We start from the raw sequence: 18,798 nt of genomic DNA, 5'->3' as shown, positions 1-18,798 counted from the left end.
GAACTCCAAGAATGCGTAGATCTGCGTTATTCAGTAGGAAGTTGGTGCAGCAGTTCAACTTCGAACTTGCTGAGTGAATGCTGTTTTGAACGTTGAATTCCAATTATACGCTTTCCCTCCATTGTCTTCATTTTTGCCACCACGCTAATCAACGAGTGAAGGAAAAGCAGCTTTCCATCCAACAAGCAATAAGTCAGTGGCAATAATTTTAGAATAATACAAATTTTGGAAATACGTCATGGAAGGACAAAAAAAAGCATGCATAAAAACTAAATCAAATTTAGCTAAAAATGTCTCTCAAATATTTAAAAACCAAAATCCAACAGTGAACGTGGTTCCATAAGACACGATAATTATTTTTCAATACAGAATCAATTTACATAGTGCCGCCACATTTTCACATGGGGCAAAATGAAACGATAAACTCTCAACTGAAAGATGCGATTCGTGAAACAGATGCGAGTTATGCTTCAGGTTTGGTTATTAATGTATAAAATGTCATTTCAGTAAGTTAAAAGGATATGATTTGAGAGACAGCCATGTATTCTGTAGCGTTCTGTATGTGGATGGACTTCTTTGAGAGTAAAAAATTTTGCACCCAATGTGAATAGTTCTTCCACTTCATGGAAGCAGTAAGATAAGCTAACAATAAAACCGCAAAAATGGTTCAAATGGCTCTGATCACTATGGGACTTAACATCTCAAGTCATCAGTCTCCTATAACTTAGAACTACTTAAACCTAACTAACCGAAAGACATCACACACATCCATGCCCGAGGCAGGATTCGAACCTGCGACCGTAGCAGTCGCGCGGTTCCAGACTGAAGCGTCTAGAACCGCTCGGTCACCGCGGCCGGCTAAAACCGCAAAAGATCACTCGTTTGAAAACGGGTAACTGGTCGAATAAAAAGGACTTGTCGTGCAAGATTTCAATAACTTTGTAATGCCAGAGTAGAACTGAAAGAACTGAACCCATCATGTTAACCTCTACGATAATCGTGGCTATACAATGCGCACTCCATCGCCTGTGTTTAGCGTAGCTTCTTCTTTGTGTAAGGAATCCGTGATTCCTTTTACACTTCTGAAGGATGTTTCACTCACAAAATAGGGAATCCGCTACAAGTAGATCCAGTAAATCTCGTTTCAACACATGCTTCGTATTTATGTAACTTACTGGAAGCATGGAGAAGATCTCAAAACCGCATATACGAATACGCGATGAATCACACTAGTACATTTTTCCCGATAGTAACTGGACGGAGCAAGTGAAATCTGGAACTAACAAATGACCGAACAACTGCTGCTTTTCCAAAACAAAACTAACGACGGTTTCGTGAATCGGTTACCTGTTTATAGAGCACTTATCTGCCACCTTTCTTTATACTGAAGTACACTGCTACCAAACAAATGATTTATTTAGTCTCAGGCTTCTTCTGAAGGCTGTTCGTTAGCACACTCTAGATCTATCTCTGGTTGTGTGTTGCTGCGTCGTGAGAACAGAGGGAAAAAGTAAGTGTTGATAAGATAACTGGAGTCGCGAAAAATATTTTATTGAGATATGTGACCGCCTGCAGATTACACTTTCACGTATTCACCTTGCTTTGTTGCAGCTCCCAATGTTTCCAAATTTATTCTCGAACTGATTTTCAATATATAAACGTCTTAGACTGCGAATGGCTACGAAACGAATTTAATTTTAAATACAATGTAGCAACTTTATTCCTTATAAGTATATGCGTTGAAACGTCCCCTTTGAACATTTATATACAAGACTGTGCTTAACCTGACACACAATATTTTTAGCGCAACGCAATCTGACTTTCAAAATTCCCTACAAAAGAATGGCCCTGACTAACATTAAACTATACTTTTCACAAATCACTTACCTCACAAAAATCTTCGCTGCTCAAGCTACTGCAATACAGCGAGCGCCACTACTGCCAGCTAAATAAAAGATTCAAACTATGGAAGGCACTAACTACTGATAGGGATAGTTAGCAAATGAAAGATATTAATAGAGAACAAAGAATGTATTTACCTTGATATCATCATATATATAGCAGTTCATGACAAATTACAAAACTCCGCCATCTCTCTCCCCACATCCACCACTGCTGGCGGCTCACCTCCAACTGGGCAACGCTACGCGCTGTTCACAGCCAGCTGCCTAACACTACAATGGCGAGTATTACAACAATGCAAAACAGCCACAGGCTGCACACAGCACAGCCAGTGATTTTCATACAGAGGTGGCGTTACCAATAAAAAACCTAAACAGCCCCACAAAAAATTTTACAAATTGGTTTGGGCAGTGCCCAATACAGATTTGAAAAAATTTTTCATAATTACAATAACAAAGAAATCAAATGCACACACTTATTGATACAATGTTGGTCAAAAGCTAAAATTTTCTCACAGTCCATAAAGACAGTCCTGATCGTTGAATTGCAGTGTTTTTCTCAAAGACTGAGTAGTAAAAGACAATGCACACAGACGTAGTGGATTTCCATGCAGTCTTGAAGAAGTAGTGTTGTCCTTCCAACGGAAAGACAGTGCTGACACTTGACATGCTGACAGGTCATGGGCCACAACAGAGCAAACCCACAGCGGAGTCAATCGAAGTTTTGAAGAATATCGTTTGGTAGGTCATCACAGAGCAGACCCACTGCAGTCCTGGTAGAGATTACGGTATTGGTGGGCCACCAGAGGCGCAGACCCACTGTAGTCCTTGTAGAGATAATGGTACTGGTGAGTCAGCAAAGATGCAGACCCACTGTAGTCCTTGTAGAGATAATGGTACTGGTGGGCCATCAAAGATGCAGACCCACTGTAGTCCTTGTAGAGACGGCCAGCAGCCATCTGTTGTGACTGTGCAGGTGCACAATCACCATCGAAGAGTCTTGCGGAAAATATAGCAAGTCCATAACAACCACTTGTGCACTCACAAAGTTTTTGGAATTGTCCTTAGAACCAGCAATGCTGTTATCCAGTCCCTTGCTGAATTATTAACACACGTGCAAACACTATCAGTCCCTACTTCTCACATATTGTCCATATACTATGACCAACAGAAACGTGTGCAGTGAAATGATACTTAATTTGAAGAACTGGTGTCAATTACAATATTATAACATGAGAATACAATTACAAAGGTACAAAATACATTATTAAAGAACATAACAATACAGATAACATTTGTAGTACAGGTTTTACAACAGAACAGAAATAAACATATACATCAATGTTACAGGAATTATGACATAAGTAAATACATAAAATATCAGAATAACTTTTGGAACATCAACTTCACACATAAGCATTAAAACAAAACAGAATAAGTAATGTCTAAGCATCTTTACAAGGTAAATAACATATTATCAGAAAAAATTCTACAACTCTCATCAGATAAACACATAAAGACAGGAAGAACACAAATGTACAAGAGTACACAAACACATAGCGGAATAACAGAAAGGGAAAGGACAGGGTTTGTTTTACTGCAGTATCTTGCGAACAAAACTTTTTTTGTTCTTGGAGATCTCCCTTCGTTCATCATTATTCCCAAAAAGTCCAATCTATACCTCCTTTTTGTATTCTAACCATATTTCTTTCAAAATAATTACGGATCATTGTACAATACTCATTTTGGCCCAAAACGTTTTCATATACCTTCAATGCATTTCTTTCCATTCATCACAACTAGTTTCTTATATAGTCTACCCCCTCTTAAGCTAACTTAAATCTACTGAGCTCAGATGCTAAACTAAGGGACAAGGCAATGCTGCAGCACATAAAACAATTAACGCAAACAGCAATGACAAAAAAGTGCAGATTTGCAAAGGAAGCAGCATTTTAGAAATTAGCGAAGCAATTGCAATATTACAACTAATGTAAGGCAATGTGCAGCAAACAAGAAAAATAAATCTGGCTTAGCAGAGTAACACAAATTAAAATTCAGTAGCACTATGCCTGGCAAACAGCATAACTTATACCTAAACATGACAAAGTTCAAGCAGAAAAAGTATTACACTAAAAATGGCCATGTCTAATACCTATGTCACATCTTAACACTAGAGTGATGCATCACGAGAACTTACACTAGCAGATAAGTTACCAAATCGTAAAGAAATTACACTCCTGGAAATTGAAATAAGAACACCGTGAATTCATTGTCCCAGGAAGGGGAAACTTTATTGACACATTCCTGGGGTCAGATACATCACATGATCACACTGACAGAACCACAGGCACATAGACACAGGCAACAGAGCATGCACAATGTCGGCACTAGTACAGTGTATATCCACCTTTCGCAGCAATGCAGGCTGCTATTCTCCCATGGAGACGATCGTAGAGATGCTGGATGTAGTCCTGTGGAACGGCTTGCCATGCCATTTCCACCTGGCGCCTCAGTTGGACCAGCGTTCGTGCTGGACGTGCAGACCGCGTGAGACGACGCTTCATCCAGTCCCAAACATGCTCAATGGGGGACAGATCCGGAGATCGTGCTGGCCGGGGTAGTTGACTTACACCTTCTAGAGCACGTTGGGTGGCACGGGATACATGCGGACGTGCATTGTCCTGTTCGAACAGCAAGTTCCCTTGCCGGTCTAGGAATGGTAGAACGATGGGTTCGATGACGGTTTGGATGTACCGTGCACTATTCAGTGTCCCCTCGACGATCACCAGTGGTGTACGGCCAGTGTAGGAGATCGCTCCCCACACCATGATGCCGGGTGTTGGCCCTGTGTGCCTCGGTCGTATGCAGTCCTGATTGTGGCGCTCACCTGCACGGCGCCAAACACGCATACGACCATCATTGGCACCAAGGCAGAAGCGACTCTCATCGCTGAAGACGACACGTCTCCATTCGTCCCTCCATTCACGCCTGTCGCGACACCACTGGAGGCGGGCTGCACGATGTTGGGGCGTGAGCGGAAGACGGCCTAACGGTGTGCGGGACCGTAGCCCAGCTTCATGGAGACGGTTGCGAATGGTCCTCGCCGATACCCCAGGAGCAACAGTGTCCCTAATTTGCTGGGAAGTGGCGGTGCGGTCCCCTACGGCACTGCGTAGGATCCTACGGTCTTGGCGTGCATCCGTGCGTCGCTGCGGTCCGGTCCCAGGTCGACGGGCACGTGCACCTTCCGCTGACCACTGGTGACAACATCGATGTACTGTGGAGACCTCACGCCCCACGTGTTGAGCAATTCGGCGGTACGTCCACCCGGCCTCCCGCATGCCCACTATACGCCCTCGCTCAAAGTCCGTCAACTGCACATACGGTTCACGTCCACGCTGTCGCGGCATGCTACCAGTGTTAAAGACTGCGATGGAGCTCCGTATGCCACGGCAAACTGGCTGACACTGACGGCGGCGGTGCACAAATGCTGCGCAGCTAGCGCCATTCGACGGCCAACACCGCGGTTCCTGGTGTGTCCGCTGTGCCGTGTGTGTGATCATTGCTTGTACAGCCCTCTCGCAGTGTCCGGAACAAGTATGGTGGGTCTGACACACCGGTGTCAATGTGTTCTTTTTTCCATTTCCAGGAGTGTATTTATGCAATTCCTGTGAAGGGAAATGTCTATTTATGTGCCCTCGTTTTCTTGGAAGTAGATCATAAATTTCTTATTGACTCGATCAGTAGGCATCAAATAACTATATTAGTACATATATTAAATTTTATTTTAACCAATGCTGCAGTGCAGCTAGAAACTAGATATTAAACAAAATGAGTAAATATGTACAAAGGAAGGCATGAAACATCATTCATTAGCCATAGGGCATTTCATAAGGTAGTACAGAAAATCTCTCAACTCTCGTAGAAAGACGCTTGTCATAATCAGGTGTGCAGATGTAAAAATGTTTCCAAGTTATTATTAGCGTGTCGTATTTACGATGCTTTCTACAAAGGAATGTCAATAGCGAGGATAATGGCCTCCCCTTTTTTTTTCTACCACCTAATGGCTTTTTCTCAAGGCGGCTGGCACACCTGGCCGCTCACAACGATTTACGTCACGGTCACTTACCTTCCATACCGAAATATTGACGACAGCAGTTTTCGCTACAGTGACAGTCTCATATAAAAAAATTCACAGGTTGAGAATTTGGTTACAAATGTGTAGAAACAATATCTTATGAATATAACAGTGTCCAAAAAATTTTCGCCGGCATTGTGATACATTCACGCATTTACACACATTTCCTACCTCTTAAAGTACGATTCTTGGTTTCCAACATCCTTTTTTACAAGTCAGAGTCCCTAATTCATTACTCCTTACCTTATTACACATATACAAAGTCGTCGACGCTTCTTCAATATTTCCTGATAATAAATACGTAGCATAATCAAATAACTCATATAGCATCAGCTTACTGATCATAAACATACCGCAACAGCATAATACACATAGTCATCGTAATAATAACATCATAACACCTCAGTCAATTCTCAAAATCGTCGTAGCTTCCTCCAATAGTTTCAAGACCTAAAAAAATTCTCTGCTCATTTCAATAGTGTCATCAACCTCAAACGTACTTTAAAAATTATGATCCCATACCAAATATATCATTCAAAGCTCTCATAGTATCACAATGGGTCCGCAAAAATATGAACATTTCAAAATTCCCTACAAAAGAATGGCCCTGACTAACATTAAACTATACCTTTCACAAATCACTTACCTCACAAAAATCTTCGCTGCTCAAGCTACTGCAATACAGCGAGCGCCACTACTGCCAGCTAAATAAAAGATTCAAACTATGGAAGGCACTAACTACTGATAGGGATAGTTAGCAAATGAAAGATATTAATAGAGAACAAAGAATGTATTTACCTTGATATCATCATATATATAGCAGTTCATGACAAATTACAAAACTCCGCCATCTCTCTCCCCACATCCACCACTGCTGGCGGCTCACCTCCAACTGGGCAACGCTACGCGCTGTTCACAGCCAGCTGCCTAACACTACAATGGCGAGTATTACAACAATGCAAAACAGCCACAGGCTGCACACAGCACAGCCAGTGATTTTCATACAGAGGTGGCGTTACCAATAAAAAACCTAAACAGCCTACTTACAGCGTGCGTTCATGTATTTTTTTTGTTTGGTGTTTGATTATTGCAAAGATGTGTAGCGCTTTCGTTGTAACCCTCCGACGTCATGTAACTCCTACTTTGGTGACCTATAGTATTCGCGGCGGACTGCATGATCATTTCTTTTTCAGTACTAATCCCCATCAGAAGGCAATGGCAAACCACCTCCGCTACGACCTTGCCTAGTCGGCAATGCGGGTCTTTAAAAATGGTTTAAATGGCTCTGAGCACTATGGGACTCAACATCTTAGGTCATAAGTCCCCTAGAACTTAGAACTGCTTAAACCTTACCAACCTAAGGACATCACACACACCCATGCCCGAGGCAGGATTCGAACCTGCGACCGCAGCAGTCCCGCGGTTCCGGACTGCAGCGCCAGAACTGCACGGCCACCGCGGCCGGCAATGCGGTTCTCCCGCATCGTTCCCTACGCCCCTCGGAGTAAGGGACCTCATCATCAATCCCTACCGATTCAGGCGGACAGTTGACGACTTCTGTGCTATATGCGAATTTAGATTTTCTCGGCGATTCTCGATGGTGAAGTCTTCTCGGTTTATCAGCCGAGTCAATGCGTCGTTCTGTTGTAACGTTTCAACAAGTTTCCTACTTGTGATCTTCAAGCGAAGATGACAGGTAGGGAACGTGTTGAAAAGGTGCCGCAGAACGATGCCTTGGCTGGGCTGATAAATTGAAGATTTCGTGTAATTGCATCACCATCAGCGTCAGGCGTTAGTGACTGGCAGTCGAAAGCTTTTTCACCGAGGACCAAACAAAAGTTATGACAATTAGAAGACTGCCTATACTCCATGACGCAAGGCGTCAAGCTATCTAAAACCAAGGTAGCTTAGAAAATTGGCAAAGTAGGACGCTAAAATAATCCATTGCTTGCTTCATATGGAAACTCCGATGTGGAATAAACACTGGATATTCACATTTTCTAAAATATCAGAAGGCGAGGAAACGTAGATGTTCGCACTGAGTTACAAAACCAGATCTATTTTCATGTTACCACGGTATGAATAACGCTTACCTCCCTCGTTGTGAATTAACAAAATTCAGAATACTTAGTATTTCGCACCTACTAATCTTGCAGCTGCTGTGGTCTCAGTCCGAAGACTGGTCTGACGCAGGTCTCAAAGTCCAACAACATTAGCGACCAACAATAATGTGTAAAGTAGCGCAGTAGCAGCCACTAAGAAAAGTCTCGCATTTAAGTAATGCCACGTAGCAATTACACTTTGCAAAAAAATTAAACGACCACTTTTCCGAAACACTGTAATTGTATACCATTTAGTTTGACATTTGACTTAAAGATGCCTAAAATATTCTTCTGTAATGGTGCAAAAGCGTGGCGCATTGTGGCGTCACCGTCTGGCTCGGAGAAGCTTCAAACAGTAAGGTGCCGACCAAAGAAAACAGAGGCCACAACTCAGAAGTTCATGTGAGCTATAAGTTGGTTAATCGAGTCACATTGGCAGCAACTTTTACTACAGTTCTACTCAACAACACGCGTCACGTGACGGTCAGGTCGTCATATCTCCTCCGACCCACATTTCAACCCTTCTTTTAATGTCTGTGCGGTGGAGGTCAGAACCGCGACACCCAGCGTCGAAATCACGCAGATTCTTTTGTGGGTGGCACCCGAAAACATGTCACACACACCGGCGCTCAGAATTGACACGAAAACGCCTCGTGGTATGGCGTCAAGAGTGTCAATGAAACCAACCCTTCCGTTCGGACGTTGGTTTCCGCACATTTCGCGGTTCAAAAGAACACTTCACAGTGGGAAGAGCAACGATGTTCGACCCTGCTTCCGCCCCTTGGGTGTTCACAACCTACTCTAAGGTTACTGCAGGGCTGCAACCCGACTGAGAGCTATCTGACGCCTTTGGAGCGTAGGGCGACCCCAAGTTTTGTTCTGATATACAGGACGCAACCACTGTGAACTTTTCAAAACCATTCGACGAAATTTGAACGTGATTTGAAACAGAAAGGGCTGTTTCTGCGTCCGTAGCCCTCCTGTTCCGCGCCCCCCTTTGGCGTGATCATGCGGTGTCACGACATCAACACGTGTGTGATTAAAATGGCAAAGAGTTGCTCTAAAGCCCCCATCCGCAGATCAGCCAAACCCTTGTTGCCACCCACACAGGTTTGTCGAGCACGTTACAGATGGTGAACCTGTCAGAAAGTTCGACACACATTCAGCCTCGCTGCTGCTGTCGCGCCAGAGGGTTAGGCAACCCCTTCGACATCCCTTAGGTGGGACTTGGTTGTCTTCAGGCCCCAGGGCAGCCACGTGGTTGAAAGTGTGTCGAAGTTTCCACGACCCCCTGTGGGGTGGGGGTGGGGAGTGGGAGAGGAGGGTCGCAACATTAACATTTGCGTGAATAAAAGGACAAAGAGTCCCCCTAAGACTTCCAAGTGGGACTCGTTGTTATTTCAACTGTCGCCGAGTCTGACGGTGTCATGGACGGTGTCAAGCCTTTGCAACATTAAGCCGGGTTCACACACGCATATAATGTGACGCCACAGCTTGTGGATTGCTGAAGTGGCATCGCAGGCCACTGTTCACACAGAAAGCCACAAATTCTTTGTAGTTGCACAGCTTTCAATATGGCGTCAATTGAAATCATTTGGTCGAGTATGAATGTTTTAGTGCACATTATGGCCTTAGAGCTGTCACAAGAGCTAAATACAAGGAAGACGAAACCTAAACGTTGGGTCTGAAAATAGATTTCGCACAGGGATAAATCAGGGTAAACAACACATTTAAAAAAGAAATAACACTCAGATAAATCAGAGGAAACAATCATTTATAAAAGAAATAACACTCAGAGACAAAAATGCTGTTTGCAGTGGTAAACTAAACAACAGTTGCTATGTAAATATCATCGGACGACATGCCATTCTTCCAAGATTTGAGAATGTTAGTACGAGGGTGGACCAGAAAGTAATGCACCGCATGTTTTTCAACAATTGTTTATTGAACATAATGAGAATTACACGCACAAATAACGTTGTTTTATCTGCACATCCTATTTTTCCACGTAATCGCCATCCCGTTCTGTGGCCTTCCTGCAGTGCGAAACAAGGGGGTGTCTGCCCTGTCGGTACCAATCCTTGTCTTGGTGGCGGAGCCAGTGCTACACTGTGCTACACTGTCTTTCACGAATGATATCCTCGAATGGCCCAAACAAGCGTAAGTCCGAGAGGGCTAGGTCAGGTGTGACAGCCGTGGATGGTCTCCCCGACCGCTGCAAATCGTGGAGCTCCGCCGAACCGCCATCTCATGACCTCACCCCCCGAGCCCAGAGACTAACTGTACTTCTGTCGACAGCAGATGCTCCATAGACTTTGCACAAGCGTTTGTGAATATTCCCCACAGTTTCTTTCTCTGCAGCGAGAAATCAATGACGGCACGTTGCTTGTAACATACATAACCTACAGACGCCATTTTGGAACTGTGCTGCAGCTGCGCTATCTGTCGGAAGTGAAGGAAACTTGGCGCGCTCACACAGGAGACTTCAGGTAACACTTACGTAACGTTTCGCATTCGTAGCGTTGTTTTTGGGCAACCCTCGTACATACCCAATGAACTGACTGATTAATCAGTAATATACACTCCTGGAAATTGAAATAAGAACACCGTGAATTCATTGTCCCAGGAAGGGGAAACTTTATTGACACATTCCTGGGGTCAGATACATCACATGATCACACTGACAGAACCACAGGCACATAGACACAGGCAACAGAGCATGCACAATGTCGGCACTAGTACAGTGTATATCCACCTTTCGCAGCAATGCAGGCTGCTATTCTCCCATGGAGACGATCGTAGAGATGCTGGATGTAGTCCTGTGGAACGGCTTGCCATCCCACTTCCACCTGGCGCCTCAGTTGGACCAGCGTTCGTGCTGGACGTGCAGACCGCGTGAGACGACGCTTCATCCAGTCCCAAACATGCTCAATGGGGGACAGATCCGGAGATCTTGCTGGCCAGGGTAGTTGACTTACACCTTCTAGAGCACGTTGGGTGGCACGGGATACATGCGGACGTGCATTGTCCTGTTGGAACAGCAAGTTCCCTTGCCGGTCTAGGAATGGTAGAACGATGGGTTCGATGACGGTTTGGATGTACCGTGCACTATTCAGTGTCCCCTCGACGATCACCAGTGGTGTACGGCCAGTGTAGGAGATCGCTCCCCACACCATGATGCCGGGTGTTGGCCCTGTGTGCCTCGGTCGTATGCAGTCCTGATTGTGGCGCTCACCTGCACGGCGCCAAACACGCATACGACCATCATTGGCACCAAGGCAGAAGCGACTCTCATCGCTGAAGACGACACGTCTCCATTCGTCCCTCCATTCACGCCTGTCGCGACACCACTGGAGGCGGGCTGCACGATGTTGGGGCGTGAGCGGAAGACGGCCTAACGGTGTGCGGGACCGTAGCCCAGCTTCATGGAGACGGTTGCGAATGGTCCTCGCCGATACCCCAGGAGCAACCGTGTCCCTAATTTGCTGGGAAGTGGCGGTGCGGTCCCCTACGGCACTGCGTAGGATCCTACGGTCTTGGCGTGCATCCGTGTGTCGCTGCGGTCCGGTCCCAGGTCGACGGGCACGTGCACCTTCCGCCGACCACTGGCGACAACATCGATGTACTGTGGACACCTCACGCCCCACGTATTGAGCAATTCGGCGGTACGTCCACCCGGCCTCCCGCATGCCCACTATACGCCCTCGCTCAAAGACCGTCAACTGCACATACGGTTCACGTCCACGCTGTCGCGGCATGCTACCAGTGTTAAAGACTGTGATGGAGCTCCGTATGCCACGGCAACCTGGCTGACACTGACGGCGGCGGTGCACAAATGCTGCGCAGCTAGCCCCATTCGACGGCCAACACCGCGGTTCCTGGTGTGTCCGCTGTGCCGTGCGTGTGATCATTGCTTGTACAGCCCTCTCGCAGTGTCCGGAGCAAGTATGGTGGGTCTGACACACCGGTGTCAATGTGCTCTTTTTTCCATTTCCAGGAGTGTAAGTTGGGCACATTTTTCATCTAGTGATTTAAAATTTTGTATTTCCGCACAGTATTGACAATCACACGGACAAAAAAGTAAAGAAGCCAGAATACGTTGCATGTCCACATCTGTGGGGTATTCGGAGGTGACGGTGGGCTGATGTTGGACTGCATGGGAGCTTAAGGGCAGGCATACTTGTCCGCGAGGCTCCGCTAGACCACGTCCTATCACACACACCAAGGACATCGTAGCCCCTTCACATATACATCTCTCATCCGAGAACGTAAATGATTTGGCTGACGGGGTGGGCGGCAGTCTGCGGTTTTTTTTTATGACGCTGTGGTGTAGGGTAAGGTGTCGGAATTGAGTGATTTTAGGAGGACACAAAATGACTTAGACAAGATGTCTAATTCGTTTCATGAATGGCAGCTAGTTCTAAGTGTAGAAAGTGTAAGTTAATACACTCAGCGTTAGTAGAGTCCTACTTGAGACAGACAAATCGTTTAAATATCTGGGCGTGACGTTTCAAAATGATACGAAATGGAATGAGCATGTGAGGAATATAGTAGGGAACGCGAATTGTCGACTTCGGTTCATTGAGAGAACTTAAGGAAAACGTGGTGTAAAGGAGACCGCATATAGGACGCTAGCGTGATCTGTTCTTGAGTGCTGCTCGAGTGTTCGGGATCTGTACCAGGTGGGATTGAAGGAAGACATCGAAGCAATTCAGAGGCAGGCTGATAGATCTGTTACCGGTAGATTCGAACGACACGTAAGTGTTACGGAGGTGCTGCGCGACTCGAATGGGAATCTCTGGAGGAAAGGCGACGTTCATTTCGAGGGACGCTGATGACAAAACCGACATTTAAAGCTGACTGCCAACGATTCTATTGCCGCCAACATACAGGGTGACAGTTATTGAACTATATGATAAAAACATAAATTAGTTACACAAACTAGGGGTGCACACACTTTTGTTCAGCATGTAAACGTCACTAAAGATATTCGGATTTAGGTTAAGATATGTTCGATATGCCTGCCATCATTGGCGGTGATGTGGCGGACACGAATCGCGAAATCCTGCGTGACCCGCTGGAGTGTCGGAACATTGGCGCCGTCGGCGACCTCCTGAACGGCTGTTTTCAGCTCAGCAGTGGTGTTGGGATTATTGCTGAACACCTTGTATTCAATACAGCCCCACAAAAAGGAGTCGCATGTGTTCATATCCCGAGAATATGTCTGCCAATCGAGGCCAATGTCACTGGCCCCTGGCTACCCCAGAGGCGGAATACGGACCCCAAAGTTCTTCTCCAGGACATCAAACACTCTCCTGCTTGGATGGGGTCGAGCTCCGTCTTGCATGAACCACATCTTGTTGAAATCAGAGTCACTTTGGATAATGGCGATGAAATTATCTCGCAAAACCTTTTTGTGTATTAAGTTTGGAATAATTCTTCAAATTCTCGGTTTTAGAAATTGATCAAAGTTCTTTTATAGTTTCATATCGTAGTTCTCTCTTCTTCCTTTTTTTCTTTGTTTCTTGTTGAAGTAATCAATAAATTCCATTAGATCTTGTCTAGTTACATTTGAGTAACCATTTTCTTTGCAGTAATTTCCTAAATCTTTATTACTCAATCCATATTTTCCTTTACTGTAATTTTCTAAGTTTTAAAATAGCTCAGCTTTGGTGTTCATTTTGTTTTGGTTGTATTTATATAGAGAGAAATTTGAAATTTCAAAATTAAAACGTTTATGGTTAAATGTACCTTCGAGATTTTTAATTTAAATTTCAGTCGATGGAATAAATAGGCAAGATTTGAGATATTATTTATAAAGAGAAATGTTTATTAGGTTTTCTTTAATAAATCGGATTTTGTTTTTTTCAGTATAGGCAAATGAGGTTTGGTGTGTCTTATTTATACAGAATAAAATTTTAGGTTCGTAAATTTTTAAATGAGGAAGTGAGAATTTGGTTTTTTCGGTATAGGCAGATGTTTGTTGGCTCTTATTTATAAAGAATAAAAATTTTTAGATTTGTAAATTTTAAATGAGAATTTCGTTTTCTGTGTATAGATAAATTTTTGGCTCAGTGGATACTGTGAAAATGGAATCTCGGTTTTTAACCTGGACTTTTTAATTGAAATGCTCTTTGAGCCAGAATTTGCATAAATATACTACTCATACACGCTGCTTAGGCCCAGAAACGAAATAAATACGCTAGTTCCAACCAAGTTTTTTGGGAAGCTTCACTTGATTGTGAGACAGCTGTCAGAACTGATGATCCCGTCTCTAATATCCCAGTTAGGATCTGTGTTGACCTAAGCGCACCTCAACGACATTTGGCAGAAAATTATCAAGCTTCTACATTCGATCAGATCTCAAAAGGACTCTGCCCTACCCCAGGATAGGGAAAAGATAAGGTACTGCATTTGATGCTCGAGGGAAACGCCACATACATATACTTCCAACAAATAGTGATATACGTACTTTAACGAAGTGTTTAAACTGTGAGTTTAGCTGTTTTAAATGAAGCGGATTATGATGTGTGGGAATGCCACTATTGAAAGAGGTTTACCTTCAAATCACGACTGTCTAGTTTTCTAGAAAGAGATTCTAAGTGCTTATTGCCTTTCAAGCTATAGCCTCTAGCCCTCCGAGTTTCTGTGAACATTTCCGAAACGGTAACCGCTACGGTAACTAACAGGTTTTACATCTGTTAAAAATTTAGTTACAGATCTATAATTAATGTTAAGATCGAAAAATTGTTAGGAAACAAAATACAGTCGAAATTATTTTGAATACGTCTAACACGGTTGAATATACACTGCTGTGCTCATGATTGGTAACGGTTACCTGCGTGTTTAGCAGAAAATACAGCTAAGAAAAATATTTGTTTGGTGCTGTTTCATATTCAAATCATTTATAGTATTTCTCTTTTATTTCCAGTTTGGTAACGGTTACCTGCGGGTCTACACTTCCAAGAAGAAACCTGTTTTAATCTACAATGGCGGAAGAAGAGTAAGTATTCTCCCCCCAGTGGAATTTCTCAAATATTATTATTATTATTATTATCATTATCATTGTTATTATCATTGTGCTTAATACTAATTTACTGCATAAAAAAGTTTAGCACCACCTCCCTTTCTATAGACGAGTGTAGATTCAAGGGGAACACAGTGTGATAAAAAAACCTTTTGAAACCAAGAAATTGACATCACTGTGAAATAAAAACAAAACAATAACAAATAAAGACAGTATGTAAGAATGTGGAAATCTTTTTCTGGGCGAATCTCAAAACACGTTGCTCCATCCCAATGTATTGTGACATAGTTTGATCCTCCTTGGTGTGCTTCGTATAAGACAGCCCTTTCGTTTGTCCTCAACCCTAGTCACACTCTTTGTCGGTGTACAGTGAATAAAGAATGTTCCTGCGATAATGTACAGGAAGTTCCAACAGGTTGTAGGCGTGCTCAGTGGGGTCCAGGTCAGGAGATACCACAGGATATTGCATTGCCTCCTGAAGAAAGGTTATCACGAAGTGCGTGAAAAACGGACCCCTCGCTGAAATGTTGACTGCAAAGCTGGACAACAGAACAGAGGATCCTGTCCTGGTACTGCACAGCTCGCAGGCTACTACCCTATATAGCATTCAACACCTGTACCTGACAGTAATCCAAAACAAGACTTCCCAGCCAACCTGCTCATTTGTGGCACCGTAGGCCTGAGAAGTACATTGGACCTGGCCATGCTGAATCTTTTCTATGATCATGTCCACGTATCAGACAGAACTGGCACCCACCAGCGAGAAGGATCCAACACCGCTAATCGACCTTCCATTCCCGTTAGTTGCATAACCACTCCCTTCATGCACACAATGAATGCAATGTTGTTCATAATGGATGTATGGAAGCAACACTGATAGTGCCTCCTATGAGTGTTCCCTAGACGCCTCCTATCTGCCCAGAGGACACATTGATAGTGTGGAGATGACTGCATAATTTCTTGTACTCTTGTTCATAATGGACACCTATAGGCCAGACAGTGTGGAGATGCTTGCACAGCTTCTTGTAATCATGTTCATAATGGACGCCTAGAGTCCAGACTGATAGTGTGGAGATGGCTACATACAGGGTGTTTCAAAAATGACCGGTATATTTGAAACGGCAATAAAAACTAAACGAACAGCGATAGAAACACACCGTTTGTTGCAATATGCTTGGGACAACAGTACATTTTCAGGCAGACAAACTTTCGAAATTACAGTAGTTACAATTTTCAACAACAGATGGCGCTGCGGTCTGGGAAACTCTATAGTACGATATTTTCCACATATCCACCATGCGTAGCAATAATATGGCGTAGTCTCTGAATGAAATTACCCGAAACCTTTGACAACGTGTCTGGCGGAATGGCTTCACATGCAGATGAGATGTACTGCTTCAGCTGTTCAATTGTTTCTGGATTCTGGCGGTACACCTGGTCTTTCAAGTGTCCCCACAGAAAGACGTCACAGGGGTTCATGTCTGGCGAATAGGGAGGCCAATCCACGCCGCCTCCTGTCTGTTTCGGATAGCCCAAAGCAATCACACCATCATCGAAATATTCATTCAGGAAATTAAAGACGTCGGCCGTGCGATGTGGCCGGGCACCATCTTGCATAAACCGCGAGGTGTTCGCAGTGTCGTCTAAGGCAGTTTGTACCGCCACAAATTCACGAAGAATGTCCAGATAGCGTGATGCAGTAATCGTTTCGGATCTGAAAAATGGGCCAATGATTCCTTTGGAAGAAATGGCGGCCCAGACCAGTACTTTCTGAGGATGCAGGGACGATGGGACTGCAACATGGGGCTTTTCGGTTCCCCATATGCGCCAGTTCTGTTTATTGACGAAGCTGTCCAGGTAAAAATAAGCTTCGTCAGTAAGCCAAATGCTGCCCACATGCATATCGCCGTCATCAATCCTGTGCACTATATCGTTAGCGAATGTCTCTCGTGCAGCAATGGTAGCGGTGCTGAGGGGTTGCCGTGTTTGAATTTTGTATGGATAGAGGTGTAAACTCTGGCGCATGAGACGATACGTGGACGTTGGCGTCATTTGGACCGCAGCTGCAACACGGCGAACGGAAACCCGAGGCCGCTGTTGGATCACCTGCTGCACTAGCTGCGCGTTGCCCTCTGCGGTTGCCGTATGCGGTCGCCCTACCTTTCCAGCACGTTCATCCGTCACGTTCCCAGTCTGCTGAAATTTTTCAAACAGATCCTTTATTGTATCGCTTTTCGGTCCTTTGGTTACATTAAACCTCCATTGAAAACTTCGTCTTGTTGCAACAACACTGTGTTCTAGGCGGTGGAATTCCAACACCAGAAAAATCCTCTGTTCTAAGGAATAAACCATGTTGTCTACAGCACACTTGCACGTTGTGAACAGCACACGCTTACAGCAGAAAGACGACGTACAGAATGGCGCACCCACATACTGCGTTGTCTTCTATATCTTTCACATCACTTGCAGCGCCATCTGTTGTTGAAAATTGTAACTACTGTAATTTCGAAAGTTTGTCCGCCTGAAAATGTACTGTTGTCCCAAGCATATTGCAACAAACGGTGTATTTCTATCGCTGCTCGTTTAGTTTTTATTGCCGTTTCAAATATACCGGTCATTTTTGAAACACCCTGTACTTTCATGTAGTATTGTTCGTAATGGATTCCTAGACTGATAATGTGCAGATGTTTCCACAGTTTCTTGTACTGATGTTCACAATGGATGCCTAGAGTCCAGACCGATAGTGTGGAGATGGCTACATACTTTCTTGTAGTATTGTTCGTAATGGACACCTATAGGCCAGACTGATAGTGTGGAGATCATTGCATACTTTCTTGTACTGTTGTTAATAATGCACACCTAGAGACCACACTGATACTGTGGAGATCAGTGCATAATTTCTTGTACTGATGTTCATAATGAACGCTTAGAGACCACATTGATACTGTGTAAGAAGTTCATAATGTACTCCTAGAGACCAGTCTGATAGTGTGGAGATGGCTGCATACTTGGGATGCCTAGAGGCCACACTGATACTGTGGAGATGGGTGCATAACTTCTTGTACTGTTGTCTGTAATGCACGCCGAGAGACCAGACTGATAGTGTGGGGATGAGTGCATAATTTATTGTACAATAGTTCTTAATGGACGCCTACAGGCCACACTGATACTGTGGAGATCGGTGCATAATTTCTTGTATGGATGTTCGTAATGGACGCCTAGAGACAAGACTGAGAGTGTGGAGATGGTTTCACGGTTTCTTGTACTGTTGTTTATAATGCATGCCTAGAGGCCAGACTGCTGCAGTGGAAATGGCTGCATACTTTCTTGTACTGTTGTTCGTAATGGACGCATATAGGCCAGACTGATAGTGTAGAACTGGTTGCAGGGCTCCTTGTACTGATTTTCGTAATGGCTGCCTAGAGACCAGGCTGATAATGAGATGACTGCATAGTTTCTTCTACTTTTGTTGGTAATGGACGCCTAGAGGCCACACTGATACTGTGGAGATGGGTGCATAATTTCTTGTACTCCTGTTTGTAATGGATGCCTGGAGACCACGCTTTCTTGTAGTGTTGTGCGTAATGGTGCCCTAGAGGTCACACACCTATACTGTGGATATTGATGCCA

At 44.2% G+C, this 18,798-nt stretch overlaps 1 protein-coding gene across 1 annotated transcript in view; it reads left to right on the top strand.

Annotated features, from left to right (window-relative positions):
- Nucleotides 1–18,798, top strand: part of LOC126260761 (uncharacterized) — a 168,280-nt gene that overhangs the window by 22,321 nt on the left and 127,161 nt on the right. Inside the window, exon 3 of the mRNA XM_049958099.1 lies at nucleotides 15,073–15,144. Coding sequence (XP_049814056.1) covers nucleotides 15,131–15,144 — 14 coding nt within the window. The 5' untranslated portion in view covers nucleotides 15,073–15,130. The remainder of the gene's footprint in view (nucleotides 1–15,072; nucleotides 15,145–18,798) is intronic.

The sequence above is a fragment of the Schistocerca nitens genome, chromosome 5 (genome assembly GCF_023898315.1).
Source record: "Schistocerca nitens isolate TAMUIC-IGC-003100 chromosome 5, iqSchNite1.1, whole genome shotgun sequence".
Classification (NCBI taxonomy): domain Eukaryota; kingdom Metazoa; phylum Arthropoda; class Insecta; order Orthoptera; family Acrididae; genus Schistocerca; species Schistocerca nitens.
The sequence above is the reverse complement of the archived record's forward strand: the minus strand, read 5'-3'. Positions and strand labels throughout refer to the sequence as shown.